This window comes from Diabrotica virgifera, chromosome 10 (genome assembly GCF_917563875.1).
Source record: "Diabrotica virgifera virgifera chromosome 10, PGI_DIABVI_V3a".
NCBI classification, from domain to species: Eukaryota; Metazoa; Arthropoda; class Insecta; order Coleoptera; family Chrysomelidae; genus Diabrotica; species Diabrotica virgifera.
In genome coordinates, this window is record NC_065452.1 from 65,691,664 (window position 1) to 65,709,859 (window position 18,196).

General features: G+C 38.0%; 1 protein-coding gene across 2 annotated transcripts in view; it reads right to left on the reverse strand.

The window, feature by feature from the left end:
- Positions 1 to 15,531: 15,531 nt before the first annotated feature.
- The window catches only part of LOC126878681 (cyclin G), a 51,267-nt gene continuing 48,602 nt past the window's right edge, over positions 15,532 to 18,196 (reverse strand). Inside the window, exon 5 of one of the 2 annotated variants that reach the window (XM_050641536.1) lies at positions 15,532 to 16,567. In XM_050641536.1, the coding sequence (XP_050497493.1) occupies positions 16,340 to 16,567 (228 nt within the window). In that variant the 3' untranslated portion in view covers positions 15,532 to 16,339. The remainder of the gene's footprint in view (positions 16,568 to 18,196) is intronic. The other variant, XR_007695733.1, reaches the window with a different exon arrangement.

Below are 18,196 nucleotides of genomic sequence, written 5' to 3' on the forward strand. Positions count from 1 at the left end.
ATCATGTCAAAGTGAAGTATATAAAATACGTGAATATCATAATTACAAAATAAAAACTGAAGAAATTTATACTGAAATTAAAACTTGATATTTAATAAAGATGGTTACTTTTAATCAATTTATAAAATAATGTAAAATTCACCAATTTATTGAATATCTAAATTTAAACTTCAGTATAAATCTCTTTGAAATGAGTAATAACAATTAGAAAAATTATTTTTATTGTTCACTGTTATCAATCTACATAAAAAAGCAATGTTTATCATTTAAAAATAAAACATTAAATTCCATCATTTACATTCTCACCAGTCTTGAGTCCGTGGTAAAATGGATGGTACACTGGATCAAGGTATTGCAGCAGGAAAAGCAAGTCTTCATTTTTTTGATGTTTTATGGGTTTAGGTCCACTATAAACAGGTTCTAATGTAGGATCCATCTACTGCCCTCTGCGTTTAATATTAAAGGTAGAAACGTCAAGGCATATTTAATATCTATAACACCCAACTCTTTACCAAAACGTAGAACTTTTATATCATGGCATTTCACATTTTCATTATCCACACCTTTATCACGCTTTACATAGATATTCTGGAAAAGTTTTGAATACGCTAGAAAATCTTTCCTCTGCATTTCGATAACCTGGAATTTCTTCTTACCGGGGACAGTTCTAACAAACTGGTACCAGTCATGATATATCCTTATTTCAATTTGTGACAATTTTTTGGCACGCTCAATTCTTGCATGGTCGGCATCACATTCCATTCTAGTATGATCCACTTCCAGGAACTTGTGTTGTATTTCATTTATGGTTGTTGATCTATAAACAAATAAAGACAGTGCTCCTGCAACAATGCTATTTTTGTTTTGTCCGGGACAAGAATCCGAATATAGAACAACTTTTTCAACTGAATCAACTAAGCTGTCAAGGTATTTTAAAAGACAAGAAGCAACTTGATCTGATCCACGGTCTGACAACCCCTCATGCCACATAAAACATGAAGTGGTATTTTCAGTGCAATTTCTGATGGTGAGGTTATATGTCCAGAGCAATCTTTTATAGTAGACTCCATTTGTGCTTAAATTGGGTGTTGGTAGGTTCTGTTGTAAGTCAAATACTAAAACAACCATTTTACCGCTACTGTTTCTGGAGAACTCTATATCTGCTTTTTTTTCACCATAGGCAATCTCTGCTAGCTGAAGGTGTTTATTTTTCTCTTCATCCACGGCTGCACGTATTTCTTCACTATTAGAGGATTTTTTCTTGTTTTCTAGATAATCACAAGTCTTACATGTATCGATACTAGGATTTTTAAATTTATATCCAAGTTCTTTAAAAATCTTAGCATAAAATGAATATGATACAGGCATTGTTCTGTTTGATACATAAAGATCATACATAAGTTTAATATTTAGATTGGGAGCTAAATAGAGTCGACTTGTGTGTCTTCGAGAGTAGTGGCTCTCATATTTTGGAAAAGACTCTATGTGTTTTATAGCTTCAGCTTTTCGTCTGTTCGAGCGTTATGTGGTTGGCGTTTTCCAGATCCATTAGGTACTATAAACCCCGAGGGTGATATTTGTTTTTTTTTATCAAAATATCAATTTTTCCTCTTGTGATACCATGTAGATTCTGGAACATGTATTTGCAAACTTTTAACGTTTTGTCGTTATATGTGATATTATAGGATACCACAATTTGTCTGTTTTTATTATTTCCTCGTTCTCCTTTATCTTTTCTTTCTGTCTTCTTTGGCTCAATCCTCACAGAAATTACTTGGTCTTTGTCTTGCACTTTTTTAAGAAAATCATAAAAAATTTCTTTTTGGTCATCTATGGAGAGTTTCTTGTGACATTTATTGCGACAGCAACTAGTAAGCGCTTGAAATACTTTTGCAGGTTTTTGTATACCTTTTCTTGTAATATGTTCTTCTTCTAACATCTTCTTTTCTTTCATTTCTACTCTGTTATATTTCGGTTTTTTAGGTTGAACATTAGAGTTATTTATTTGGTCTTTGCCATCGTCACTTTTATTTGTAAAAGTATCATTACTTACTATGTCATCCGTATTATTACTGGAAGTAGCTGTTGTTTCACATTTTTTAGATGGCATTGCTTGATATTTACATGGCCTCTCATTGTCACTTGTGTCAGATGAAGTGTCCGAAGGAATATAATCTTCATCTACATCTGAATTATCACTATTCAAATATGACACTAATTCTTCAGAATGGCCAGTGGATCCAGAAGTTGAACTTATTTCTTTAATTTCGGCATTAACTAAACACCTTTTCAATCCTCTTATATCACTTCCCACTGATTTTTTAAAGTCCTCACTTTCAGTGTGTAATACTGTTTCTTCGATATTTACTAAAACCGCCGAATCTTCATGTTGGCTAATAACCATATCAACTAACAGCTTTCCACGCGACCTACTTTTACTAATAGTTTTGTTAAGACAACCAAAGAACCACCTTAATTTAGTACAATAAAATTAGGTTATGTTATCGTCAGCTTTAACCAAAACTTGATATGTCTATAAAACATCAGTCCACATTTTAAATCTGATGGTGACAAAACTTGATATGTCGACTTATCAACTTTGGGCAAATATTAAAATGAGGTAATTTAATACATCATGTTTAGTCTTTAACTTATATCTTTAATAATATTGTCCTTAGACCTATCAAGTTTTGGCAAATAAAAATATAACTTTAAACACATATCACGGTTCGCAAAGCTGAAAACCATGATTTTTGACATATCAACTTTTGGCAAATAGCCACAGATTTGTACAAGATAAGTTAGGTTCATTTGAACTATTTTTGGTCCCAGAATAATGTGATTTAATTTATGACCTGTATTTTTGTTACACCCTGTATATACAGCCCATTACGCACCACCTTAAAAATTGGGCATTTTTGATGTCTCGAATTTCCTAAACCTGTTGTTGCATCTAAGTGATTTTTTTTATAATATTTTAGCCTAGGCCCTAGAATATGTTACCTCCTTATGCTTGTCATGCACAGGGAGCTATACTGTAATATACAGGGTGTCCCGAAAAGAATGGTCATAAATTATACCACACATTCTGGGGTCAAAAATAGTTCGGTTGAACCTAACTTACCTTAGTACAAATGTGCTCATAAAAAAAGTTACAGCCCTTTGAAGTTACAAAATTTAAATCGATTTTTTTCAATATATCGAAAACTCTCAGAGATTTTTTATTGAAAACGGGTATGTATCATTCTTATGGCAGGACCACCTTAAAACAAAATTATAGTGAAATTTGTCCACCCCATAAAAAATTTATGGGGATTTTGTTCCCTTAAACCCCCCCAAACTTTTGTGTACGTTCCAATTAATTCATTATTGTGGTACCATTAGTTGAACACAACGTTTTTAAATTTTTTTTGCCTTTTAGTATTTTTTCGATTAGCCAGTTTTTATCGAGATGCGGCTTCCTTTTTAATATATTTACATAAAAAATTTATGGGGGTTTTGTTCCTTTAAACCCCCCAAATGTTTGTGTACGTTCCAATTAAACTATTATTGTGGTACCATGAGTTAAACGCAGTGTTTTTAAAACTTTTTTGCCTCTTAGTCTTTTTTTGATAAGTCAACTTTTATCGAGATGTGGCTTCTTTTTCAAAATGTACCAAAAAATTTAAGTTATAAATAAATTTTCAGATTATTAACAGGTGTCTATAATCATACTGAACCATATACAAATAGGTGGTGGATTCGACAAGTATTCAAAATATCTCGATAAACACTGGCTTATCAAAAAAGTACTAAGAGACAAAAAAGTTTTAAAAATATTGTGTTTAACTAACGGTTCCACAATAATAATTTAATTGGAACGTACATAAAAGTTTGGGGGGGTTTAAGGGAACAAAACCCCCATAAAATTTTTATGGGGTGCACAAATTTCACTATAATCTTTTTTTAAGATGTTGCTGTGATAAAAATTCCTCATGTCCATTTTCAATAAAAAACCTCTAGGAGTTTTCGATATATGAAAAAAAATCGATTTTCATTTTGTAACTTCAAAGGGCTGTAACTTTTTTTGTGTGCACTATTGTATATAGGTAAATGAGGTTCAATCAACCTATTTTTGACCCCAGAATCTGTGGTATAATTTATGACCAATCTTTTCGGGACACCCTGTATATTATATCACATTACTATAGAGAGCGATATGATATAATATACATATATTACAGCATGACAAGCTTAAGGAGGTAACCTATAGCCTAGGCTATAATATTATAAAAACATCACTTAGATGGGACAACAGGTTTAGGAAATACGAGACATCAAATATACCCCATATTTAAGGTGGTGCGTTAATTTCTTGGAGAAGTGTATTGTAATTTAATGTAAATACTGTAATATCCAATAATTGTAATTTGATATAAGATGAAATATAAGTTCCTTAAAAAATATATTTTTTATTTCCCACAATACATTCTCCACAGGTCTAAATATCGTCGCTAGACGTCCACCGAATGACCTTCCAGGACGTTAGATGGATGTTCAGCAGCAAGACATTGGACCAAACTGGGACATCCTATGAATGCCCAAATGACGTCCACCGAACGTCCCCTCCGACGTTAGGTGGACCTCCATTGGACGTTTAACAACTTGGCCTTTGGACCAAAATTGGACGTCCTGTTAAGGTCCAATTCACGTCCCCTAGGACGTCCGATTAAGGTCCAATTCACGTCCCCTAGGACGTCCGATTAAGGTCCAATTTACGTCCGATTAAGGTACAATTTACGTCCGCTTAAGGTCCCATTTACGTCCGATTAAAGTCCAATTTACGTCCGATTAAGGTCCAATTTACGTCCGATTAAGGTCCAATTTACGTCCGATTAAGGTCCAATTTACGTCCGATTAAGGTCAAATTTACGTCCTATTAAGGTCCAATTTATGTCCGATTAAGGTCCAATTTACGTCCGATTAAGGTCCAATTTACGTCCGATTAAGGTCCAATTTACGTCCCCTAGGACGTCCGATTAAGGTCCAATTTATGTCCGATTAAGGTCCAATTTACGTCCGATTAAGGTCCAATTTACGTCCCCTAGGACGTCCGATTAAGGTCCAATTTGCGTCCGATTAAGTTCCAATATACGTCCCCTCGGACCTTAGATGGACGTCCAATGGACGTTCGGTAGCGCGACATTTGGACCAAAATAGGACGTATAAAGGACGTTCCTCGGACGAAAACGGACGTCCAAAGGACGTCCCTAAAGTCCGTGAAGGACGTCCAATGGACGTCCATTGGACGTCCTTGTGCTATTAGGGTTAGTGACTAAAGATATAAATAAATAAAATAGTAGAGTCCATCGCGTACCAAAATGGTGCAGAAGTGAGGATACTTGAAATACATAAATTTAACGTAAATTTTCGGTTTAAATAGAGTGTGGAACTTTTAAAAATAAATAAAATATAAATCGTAATAAATAAAGTGTGTGACAATGTCTTCACAACATAAGAAAATCACTGAATTGATCGTTAAGGAGCTCCGCAACCAGTTAGAAGAGAGAGACATGGACACTACTGGGAAAAAGGCTGATCTAGTCGAACGTCTAAAGAACGCTCTTCAGGAAGAGGGTCAAGATCCAGAAACCTATTTGTTTGAAGACAAGCATGCTGCTGTGATCTCGTCGATTTCGAAAGTTTCCTCCGATGTTTCTAAAGTTTCGACAGACATTACATCGTTAGAGAAAAAGGTTTCTAGTGAAATTTCCCAAGTTTCCTCGGATGTTTTGAAAGTTTCGACAGACATTGCATCGTTAGAGAAGAAAGTTTCGGGTGATATTTCATCCCTTGACAGCAAAATGACTAACGAGATCTCTAGGGTCACTTTGGATTTTGACGACAAGATATCGTCCATAAAATCTACTTTTGAAGAAAAGATCAAGGAAATAGAAAAGAAAATGCAGGAAACGGATAAAGTAGACAAAGGTATGGAACCCATCTTAACAGACATTAAAGATGATGAAACCAAATACAAATTGGAGCCACGGTCGATAGCTGAAGGGAGTGTGGGTCATGCTCGTGTTAAGGTGCCAAATTTCGACGGAAAGTCTTCCTGGAACAGTTATGTGAAACAGTTCGAAGCAGGTGCAAGAGCGAACGGATGGTCTGAAAAAGACAAAGCTGTAAACCTGGTTGTTGCTCTTCGAGGAGAGGCTTTAGATGTACTTGTGACCATAGCAGTAGAGGAAACTAATGATTATGAACAACTTATGAAGAGACTAAACATGCGCTATATGGGCAGGAACATTTGGAGTATGTCTATCAGGCGCGGCTTAAAAATCGACGCCAAAAGAAAGATGAAGCTCTTCAAGAATACGAGGTCGATATTGCCAGGTTAGTACGGTATGCATATCCGACAGCTCCCGAAGACATGATGGAAAAGTTGGCTGTTCAAACATTCATTGATGGCCTTCGTGATCATGAAATGCAAAGAGCACTGCGGTTAGCTCGTCACAAGACGCTGGTCGATGTCTCGTCTGCCGCCCTCGAATACGAATCAGCTACCCAGGCCTCTGGCGGGTACAGTAAAGTTAGGACCGTGAAAGAGGAAGAGGATGAAGACAAACTTGACCAGCTGGTAAATATGGTGAAAGGCTTTACATCGAAGAAAACGAAGACCATGAATTGCTGCAATTGTGGTGAAAAGGGGTACGCACGGAGTTTAAGGAAGAACGCAAATCAAGAAACTCACCAGCAGGAAATAAGAGAGCGCACAGACCTTAGGGGGGCAGCCTCGACTCAGAACTACTCTAAAGACCATCTCATACTAATAGCTTCTTTGAAATGTCGTGAAGATAGTGTATATGTAGATGGAGAAATAAATGGTAAAAAGTATACATTGTTGGTGGATACCGGAGCGACCAGGACCATTATACGACCGTCAGTTATAAACAGCCGTAAGAAACTCTTACCAACGAGGTTGCGACTGCGGACTGCCACAGGTGAAAATGCCAACACCCACGGAGAAATCCAGATACAATTAGGGATTGGAGCAGAAAAGTTCGTCCATACTGTCATAGTTGCAGACATCGAAGAAGATGTTATATTAGGAATGGACGTAATGAATTTGCATGGATTTCAATTGGATTTTAAGAATAGGGTAATAAAAGTTGGCAACGAGGAGGTATTTCTTCATCCACATGATGACAGAACTGTGCTAGCAGCCATTAAAGAAGATACAGTTGTGCCTGCGAGGAGTGAAACGATCATCGTAGCACGGCTACAGGGAATTGTGGAAGAAGGAACACCTGTTATGATGGAGCCATGGAACCACGACGAGGAGGTTGGCCGAGGAATCATAATTGGAAAGGAATTGGTTACTTCTGCTAAAGAAATTCCCGTGAGATTGATTAATGTCAATGACTACCCGGTGACCATCAAGAAGGAGACAAAAGTAGGAACTTGTGTACCCGTGACGTCCATAATCCGTCAGACGACAACATCAGATAATTCCAACGACAAGTTCGACCAAATGGTTGCAGTTGCAGGCCAGTCTCTAAACCAAGTAGAAAAAAGGAAATTAAGGGAATTTCTTCGGCAATATCGTGACATATTCGTACCGAAAGGAGGAAAGACAGGAAGAACGACAGTTGTCAAACATAAAATTAACACTGGTACCGCTAGGCCAATTCGTCAAACAGCTCGACGATTACCACAGGCGAAGAGAGAGGAAGCTGAAAGGATTGTTCAAGAAATGAAGAAAGACGGAGTGATAGAACCTTCTACGAGCCCATGGGTCTCTCCAGTGGTCCTAGTCAAGAAGAAAGATGGAACTACGAGGTTTTGTGTGGACTACCGTTTGTTGAACAATGTTACCAAGAAAGATAGTTATCCTCTGCCTCGGATCGACGACACGTTGGACACATTAGCTGGAAGTAAATTGTTTTCTACGTTGGACTTGAAGTCTGGATATTGGCAGGTAGAAATGGATCCAGTGGACAAGGAGAAGACGGCCTTTACGACAGGATCTGGATTATGGGAATTCAACGTTATGCCGTTCGGACTCTGTAATGCTCCTGCGACATTTGAGAGGCTTATGGAAAATGTGTTGAGAGGGTTATCTTGGAAGACGTGCCTGGTGTATTTAGACGACATAATCGTTTTGGGGGAGACGTTTGAAGACCACCTGAAGAATTTAGAAGACGTTTTTAATCGACTTAAAGCTGCCCAGTTAATGTTAAACCCCAAGAAATGCCAGCTATTTCAAAGTAAAGTCAATTATTTAGGCCATATAGTCAGCAAAGAAGGAGTGGCCGTGGATAAAGGAAAAATCGATTCCATTAAGGAATGGCCTGAACCAACTGATAAACATCAAGTGAGAAGTTTTCTGGGACTATGTACTTACTACCGGAGATTCATTAAGAAGTTTGCAGATATTGCTAAGCCATTAACGCGACTTACAGAGGAAGCAAGGGATTATTGCTGGGATGGAGACTGCCAAACGGCCTTTGAAACTTTGAAGAGGCATTTAATTACAGCGCCAATATTAGGGTATCCACTGCCAGAAGGAGAGTTCATCTTAAATACGGATGCAAGCAATGTGGGAATTGGAGGAGTGCTGTCGCAGATCCAAGGAGGACAGGAACGAGTCCTTGGATATTTTAGTAAAGTGCTTTCAAAACCTGAACGAAATTATTGCGTCACGAGAAGAGAACTTCTAGCAGTAGTCAAATCAGTGGAACACTTCTATCAATACCTCTACGGAAGGAAGTTTCTAATCCGAACCGACCATGCCGCCCTTAAATGGTTAATGCAGTTTAAGAATCCAGAGGGTCAGATAGCCAGATGGATTGAACGACTTCAAGAATATGATTTCAAGATCGAGCATCGGGCCGGAGTTAGCCACAGGAACGCTGATTCTCTATCTAGAAGACCGTGTCCAGCAGAATGTTCCCATTGTAACAAAACAGAGTCAAAGGAAGCAGCAGTACTAAGAACAACAGTGGTCAACGACGAGTGGACGCCTACCAAGATCAAGGAAGAACAAGAAAAAGATCCAGTTTTACAGAAGATTCGAAAATGGAAAGAAGAAAATCGTCGACCATCTTGGCAAGAAATATCAAGCCTAGGCTCAGTAGTTAAGACGTATTGGGCCCAGTGGGACTCATTTATCTTGGAAGACAGCTTGCTCAAACGAGTAATAGAAAATGATGATGGTTCAGTGAGGAGAACACAGTTGGTGATTCCAAAGAGCAGAATAGCCGAAGTACTTCGTCAGTTACACGACAGTCCATCAGGAGGGCATTTTGGTGTAAAGAAAACCCTTCAGAGAATTCGGGAACGATTTTATTGGATGAATAGTTCCGACGATGTGAAGGACTGGTGTAAGAAATGTACTACCTGTGCTACAAGTAACGGACCCTACCGGAAAAGAAAGGCTCCTATGAGACAGTACAATGTTGGAAGTCCGTTTGAAAGAATAGCTTTGGATATTGCCGGGCCATTTCCAGAAAGTGACAATGGATGCAAATACATGTTGGTGGTAATGGATTACTTCACGAAGTGGGTGGAGATCTACGCAATTCCAGACCAGAAGGCCGCCACTATTGCAGATGTGTTAATCAAAGACTGCATCAGCCGATTTGGAGTACCTCTGGAGATCCATAGTGACCAAGGAAGGAACTTTGAGAGCGATCTATTTCAAGGAATCTGTGATAAACTAGGCATGAAGAAGACAAGAACCACGGCCTATCACCCGCAATCGGATGGAATGGTGGAGCGTATGAATAGGACAGTTGGCAAGTATTTGACAAAGATGGTGTCCAATCATCAACGAGACTGGGACCAGTACCTTCCGTTCTTCGCAATGGCCTATAGATCTGCTGTTAACGAATCAACTGGCCAAACACCAGCAAAAGTCCTATTTGGACGTGAGATGCGTCTACCCTGTGATCTAGAGTTTGGATGTCGACCTGGAGAAGATGTTGCTGGTGAGGATTACGTGAATGAATTACGAAGAAGAATGGACGATATACATGAGTTGGTCCGTTCTAATCTTCAGATCGCTAGCGACCGAATGAAGAAACGATACGATACCCAAGCTGAGAAGGGATGTTTCAAGGAGAACGACAAAGTCTGGCTTTATAATCCAAAGAAGCGAACAGGTTGTTCTCCCAAGTTGCAGCAGTTCTGGGAAGGTCCGTACCTCATTGTCAAGAAAATCAATGACGTTATCTACCGAATAAGCAAGATTCCTAGGGGAAAGCCGATGATAGTCCACCATAACCGGTTGGCGCCGTACGAGGGAGACCACGACGTAGATGAAGAAGTGGAAGTCAACCAAGTTCGAGAAATACCTGACCTTACCTTTGAAGAGTTCATGGGTGCCTACGGAGGTACCGGTAAAGCAAGACATGGTGTTACCACTGAAGAAAAGCGAGATCTTGTCGCACTTCCCGATGACTATTCGCTGGCCCATACCATCCCGGCCAGTATCAAAGACGCACGAGGGTTGGCATCCGCCTTACGAAGGAAGTTTGGTCGAGTTGCAGAACTTCAATGCCAACTGCCAGCTCCTGGCAAAGCATTGAAACTCCAAGATGCATCACGTTACCTATTCTATCTGGTAACAAAAGACACTGTCCATGACCAACCTACCTACCAAGATGTATGGGATGCATTAATTCAATCGAGAGAGCACGTGTTGGAGTCCGACGTGCAAAAGTTAGCCATGCCAAAGTTAGAATGCCGCCAATTAGACTGGAGAGTTATCCGAAATATGGTAGAAGAAATTTTTAAAGACACCGAGGTCCAGGTGTTAGTCTGTTGCAATCCGCATAGTTACTGGTGCGGAGAGAAGACCGTCCCCTGTCACTTTTATACAACTGGGAGTTGTAAAAGAGGGTCCAGTTGCAGATACCAGCATCCAGTTCCAGTCCCGACAAGGTTCCAGGAGGAACCATCTTTTAAGGAGGGGGCAATGTGACGCCTCACAACCCGGCCTAATTCTTCTCGATACTTCTCGGCGTTACGAGACAATACCATTCCTATCCACGGCGTTCGGAGCGAGCGCTGCCGAAGTATATATAAAGAACAGGAATCCGATCACAGGCCAGTCAGTCAACGAATGAGCCGCGACGCGTAATATAATTGTACTCGATTCGGATCTAATGAAATGTATATACAGTAGAACCTCGATTATCCGTCAGGGCACCGGACCAAGGGTGTGACGGATAATCGAAAAGACGGTTAACAGAACATTAAAAAAAGTTAAAAATTGATAATACAATTCTCAAATTTTATCTGTTTGTTTTGTTTGATAATACAATAAGAAGAATTTGTGTTCGTGTTAATATTGTCGAATTTGGTTTAAAATATTCTGAAATCTTTGTTTGCTTTACTGATGCTTCACATTTTGCAAGGGCTGAATTTCTTAATCGTCGTAAGATCATCCAATCTACTTTATTGGATTCTTCTTGTCGAGAATACCACTCGATGAATGGTTGCATGTGCGATGCAGCTTCTCTAGCTTCTTTAGACAAATCTTTGTCAGTTGCAAAAGCATCATCGACATCGCCACCGTCAAGTTCCAAGATTGTGTCAGCTTCTGAAGCTGTTCCAATTCTGATTCCAATCATCTGTCAGCAATCGATAGCCGCTTGCGTCCTCATCACAAATTAACCATTCCTTTAAGTCATCTTTAGGCAATGAAAACAAAACAGTTGATTCAGCCATAACTTCATTTGTTACAGCATTGTACATTTCAGCGAATTTCGTTTGGCTTATCGCAATGTTAAAAAAAAATGAATTGATGACTCAAATTTTTTCTTATTTACTCAATACAACTTATGTACGGACCCTGACGATGACGGTTAACAGAGGTGACGGTTAATGGAGAGACGGATAATCGAGGTTCCACTGTATTAGTTATCGTTATGTTTAGTTAATTAAATCATAAATTTGAGTTGTAAATAAATTAGATGTGTTAGTTGGTGTTATTTGTAATCATTAAAAATAAATAAGTGATGTAAATAAAATAATATAAGTAAGTCTTCCTTTATTTAAATTAAACTTAGTGACTAAAGATATAAATAAATAAAATAGTAGAGTCAATCGCGTACCATAATGAAGCCATTGGGTACAACAAAATACAACTTGTCAACTTGTATCAGGTATTATTAGGTAATCAAATGGCTTAGATGCGACGCACGGCGCTTTCGAAGACCAATTTTACGATTCAGGCGCCTTTCGTAGGTATCAATATCCGCTCTTTCTATTATAATATAAGAGTGTTACATCTCACAATTGGCCTAAAATATATGAGGGCAGTCTTCTGCGCTCCATAACTACATTATACTTGTAAGATTGTTGCGCCCTAGAATCCTACATAATGAAGCCCGTGGGCGTAGTAGAAACGCAACTTTGTCAGAATGCACAAAAAGTGACCATTTTAATGTTTGGTATAAATGTTTAAGAAATTCGATATGCATCCTTTAAAAATAAGAGCTTGCCGATATTGTAACATCCCATTAATCATTTACCTCCCATTTATACTCCGGGCACTGAAGTGAGGCAAAAAGTCGCCTCACTACTGGACTCTTGTGCCTGATGGCCTCCCTTTCCACATCTGTAGCAGGAGTCGCTCTGTTGTCTTCCTTGCAGTCGGATTTACCATGACCGAACTGTAGGCATCTGAAGCATCGCTGGACATGCAGTCTCTCTTTCGTATCTTGCACGAGTTATAGCCAATATGTTCTGTTTCCAGTGCTTTTTTGGCTGCGATGCGCGTCAGTCTGACTGTAACGTTTGTGTTGCCTTCTCTATTTTCCCTTATAGAGTCGAGTTTGATGTGTTTTTGTGTTTGATGTGATTTTCTGCTGCCGGTATACCTGCGAACCTGTCTCATGATTTCTTTCTTTTTGACATCACTGTATATATATTAAATATATCCACCTGGTCCTGATAGGCCCGGACGTTCTCTTCTACGTTTTCCTACATGCGGGCCACGCTTATCTTCTTCAGGTGTTCGGCCTGTTCTTTACATGCCACTTCGAGCTTTAGGTCCCTGTACCTAATCTTCTTAGCTCTTTTGACACCAATTTGACTCTTGCTCGTGTCTGCACTGCCTTTGTTTAGCTTTAGCAACTCGGCGTAGCATTTTCCACCTCCCTTCACGATCACCTTTTGCGTCACCACGTTCATACTTCTCCAGCGCGAGGTGGAGGTCCATACTCACAAAGGTGACTTCTAGGAGCTTCCTACCTCTGTAGCCCCCCCTATACTCTTAGGGACGCCTCTCTGGTCTCCAGTGTCTCTGTGTCTTCCCTCAATAATTTAGAGATAATTGTCAGTAGTCTCTTGTCCCTTTTTCATTTCCGTCACCCCTTTCTCTACAGGGATCATGAAAATAGTCTGACGATATCCCCGGTTCTCTTTTTCCTGACTCATACCTTGTAATTGTGATCATAGATTAAGTGGGAGGTCTCTTGGTCTGTATGCACCTACTGTACTTACTACCAGTTTCGCTTTTTCCTGGTCAGGTCGTTGGACCTTTTCCCTTCACCTAGAAGTCCAGGTTCCAAGACCATTACTAAGTCGCCTGGAGGTTTATTTCCTCTTCCCAGTTTGACGACCGTAAAGGCAGTTCGCCCTTACCCACGTTAAGGCTTGAATTTCAAATTTCAAAGGGTTGCGTCAGTTCTCCGAGGGCTCCGTTTACGGCTGTCTGATCTAGGTCATTCACCACTCAGGCACGGATCGCCTGACACCGTGTGGTTGCGGATATTTTATCTAGGTTTACTCTTCTATTATATGGAGCGTTAGTGACTTATATTGAACACCAATCATGATTTTTGTTAATTGTTTCTAAACCAGTAGATACCTCTGTAGAAGCGGTTGAAAAATTACTCAAACTTTTCAAAAATTTGTTTTAAATCTCCAGAAATCACCAAAAAATGTAACGGAGTAAAGGGATACTGGGAAACTGAAGCTATTTTTAAAATGTTTGTTGTATTTAGGCCCGGTCTTTTCACCTCCAAATAACTAGCTATCCGGAGGTTTATTTGACAGATTTACATGTAATCTGTCGGATAAACTTCCCGATAAATAGTTATTCGGAGGTGAAAAGACTGGGTCTTAAATGTGTATACTGGCCTTTTATTAAGGTAATTTCGATAATCCGGATAATTTGGTAATTCGGATGGGTTCCGGTCCCAATTAATCCGGATTATTGACGTTCTACTGTAATATTTATAGCGTTACTTGAAAATACATGTTAGGATTTGAAAAAATTTGATGTAAAGAAAAAAGTTTGATTAACACTTTTTTGTTTTGGTAAATTGTGGCTTATTTCCCATTAGAAATAGTTGATTATAAAAATGCCACAAGGAAATATCTTCAGAATAACATGAAGGGGGGGGGGTCTGGCGCCCTTTTTAGGATTTGGGTTGGCGCTTTTTTTATGTGCCAGTCCGGCCTTGTGTGCATACATAATTCTAGTTACTGTATCAATACCTTTCATTTTGGAATCGTAAAATATTTGGCAATTCAAAGAAACCATTCTTTTAAAAATGAGAAAAATAAACAATTTTTTAACAAAACTAGAGGTAAAACTTTTACCAATTTCATGTTTCACAGATTATTCTGGTGGGTATCTTGAAGATAGGTAGGTACTTATGCAAGATGGGATAAAAAACTATTCTATTTTTATTTTTTACAACTTGTTTTCCTTTGTAAATGAATATAGTTGGGTAGGTACCTAATACAATAATACATACCTATTATAATTTTCTCACAGTATAACCCCTCTTTAATTTAATATCTAATAACTCTGCTCAAAAAATTACAGTAGGTATGTATAAATAAAAAACAAAATAACAAAAAATTTGTGATTGAGAATTTTTAGAAAGAACCAAATTTTACTTTTGCAATAAATTCAATCAGACCTACAAGATTTTAGGTTATATTTTTAGTTTCGTCAGTTTCGTGGTAACCAGAAACCATGAAATACACAAAAAGCAAAGTTTATCCTCCAAATAACTTTTTATTCGGCAGTTAAATATTTGACATATAATGTCAATTTATCTGCCGGATAACTTTATTCCAGAGTGAAAAGACGCTACTTTTTTTATCTGTCAGATAAACTTCCCAATAACTTTTATTCAGAGGTGAAAAGACCGGGCCTAAGTGAATTATCTCCCGGTGCCTTCCATGTGTATAACCTTCTTTTGTGTAATTTAAATCATGTATTTGCGATTATCCTGTCATGTTCTTAACAGAATTGGTATAATCTATCGCCTCTTTTATTGCTCTCCCCTAGTCCATATTTACCTATCAGGTCAGATCTTCGGCCTTGATCCATTTTCACGTTAAAATCTCCAAGAATATTATGACTTCGTTCCTTTTTAGATTTTTAAGTTTCTGTTTTAATTGGCTATAGAATGATTCGGCATCATTATCATATTTCTTTTCTGCAGTAGGGGGGTATTTATGGGCTAATTCTTTTTACGGATTGCAAATATTAATAGATAAAAGAAATAAAACTCAAAATTCTGTGGAGATGTATATTAGCGTATTCAAAAGATATGCCATTACATGGTAACAAATCAGAAGGACTAGTTTCAGGACAGAACAGACAATGAGTAAGCACATTTATAATCAATCAAAATCTTTTTAAAAATAAAACTAAAAATATGTAACATTTTAACCAAGATATTTTTTAATATTTAAAACATTTTATATTTTTTTTGCATATTTTGCAATTATGTATATATTTTTTTATATAAAATTTTACAAATTTTTGTGATGTGGTGTAGCTTATCATGCAAAATTTACCAGAACGCAAGTTTTTGTAGCAAGTCAAAAAATGGCGCTCAATAGAGACTCACAGCTTATATTTAATATCACTAGATTTAAATTTTTCATAAAAATATATATAGTAAACTCTTTACATAAAAACATATAATTTACACTCACATCACTTTCGATATAGATATCTTAGGTTACATATAGGTACTCTAGAATAAAAATAAGGAGACAAACATAACTTCTTGCAGTCCATTTTCCAACGAGTAAATATGGTATTGAAGATGTTCAAAAAATATAGGAGCTGACGGACAAAGAAGAAATTATCGTTTGTCTCTTTAAAAATTAGGTAAGTGTGTGTCAATGCAAGATTCCACAATACAAATGAGGATGAATAAGGATATATAAATTAATATTGAAACGATTCTGGGAATTAATTACACATGAACAAACTTGCAGTTAACACACACTATACATTAAAAGCTAAGACCATTTTTTTATAAGAATTTAAAACAAACTGTGCTTACAATAGTACTGCATAGAAATTTGGCAATTAGTTAGTACGATTCTTCTTCCTATTGATTCTTCCATTTTTGATTTGCCCATTAGGTTTCTCATTGATTACACTCAGGGTCGATCGGGAGGAGCGGTCACGTCTACGGAATGATGGAAAAAAGTTCCATTTCAGGTACGCATTGTTTCCGCAGGGTTCATGGTTGTTGTAGCGTTTTAACACTTTGGATGCGAATTGGGAACAACTAACCAAGTCAGCAGCTGATGTCTATAAAATAATATTGTTGTTAAAATTGATACACAATATTTAAACACTTACAACAAAACAACGGCAATAGTACAGCTCACCGACTGTAACGTGGCCGGTGGTGGTAATAATTTCTGCATCAAATATACAAGCATTCTAGTGAGTGCTCAACTTGAGGGAGGGGCTTACACTCACTGGCACAATTAACCGCCCAACTTGTATTTCTTTCAATTTGCAGAAATTGTCAATTCTAGACCACGTTTTATGAAATATTAAGTGAAAACTACCTTTGAGGAATAGAAAACCATAAAATTATTTAAAAAAATGTCTTTTATCAAGGGATACTTAACAAAAATCAAATGTTTAAAAATCTTCGAAGAAAATTCAAACATAATTTTGAAAATCATAGTCTAATTAACAAAAACATGAGTATTAATAATGGGTGGCCCGCCTCTGGATCTTAGGACTTCTTGGGGCTGGTTCGGCCATCCATTCATATCCTGCACTGCATATTCGATTGGGGGATATTGTGTCACTCCTCTACTGCAGCAATATTGAGCTCTCCAAAGGATGTAAGGGTTGATACTCTGGCTCTTACCAGTTTTTTAGTTATGTTCAATTGGGTTAAGATCGGGACTGTGTGCTGGCCATGATAAAACTTAAACCCGACCTCATTAAGGTATGCACGAATGAATCTTGCGGTATGGCAACGAGCATTGTCATGCAATAATTTAAAATTTTCACCAATAAACGGTGCGAAAAGCATGACATGATCTTGGAGAACTTCTTCCACATATCTTTGAACATGCCCACTACATCTATCAAACACAATATCAGTATAAGCGTCGTAAGAGACCAAACCTCCCCAAATCATTATTGAGTCTCCTCGGTAAACCACTGTTTCGGTTATACTGCATGGAGCATGGAACAAACCTTTCATGTTGACGCCTGTAGATACCCTTACGTCCAGCAGACCTCTTAGAGCTATTCTGTTCTCATCTGAGAATAGTATGTTTTTCCATTCTGCTACAGTCAAGTCAGCATATTATCACACAAAACCAAGTCTTGCCCTATGGCGTTGTGGGAGTAGCTGTGGGGCGTGAGATGGATGGAAAGCCCTCAAATTTCTTTCTGTCAGTCTTCTTCTAATGGTATGTTTACTCACACTAACATTTCTCACCTCAAAACGCTTCAGTAGCAGCGCAAAAGCGATTCAACACGTTGCTGACAATGAAGCAGTCATCTTGAATTGTAGTGCATCGATGTCGGCTTTGACCTGAGGCTAGATTCCGTGCACTGTAGATATGTATCTACATGTCGCTTTCTATCGATGTCAATTGTTGTGAAAATATTTGAATTTTTAGCTTTAATTGAATTATTTTCTAGTTTTGCTAGGTTATACTTTAATTGATGCTGAAGTGACACTTAGTAAAACAAGAAAATATTTGAATTAAAATTAAAAATTCAAATATATTGACATTGATAGAAAGCGATCGGCGTTAGCGATTGTACACAGAATCCCACCTCTGGCCTGCGGATGTACGAACCTATCTCCCAAAATCGCCTGATATCATCCCGTACCATAGTTCAGCCCCTACAACCTTTGAAGATGACTATGGTAGAGTATTGGCACAATATGCCCCAATCGGA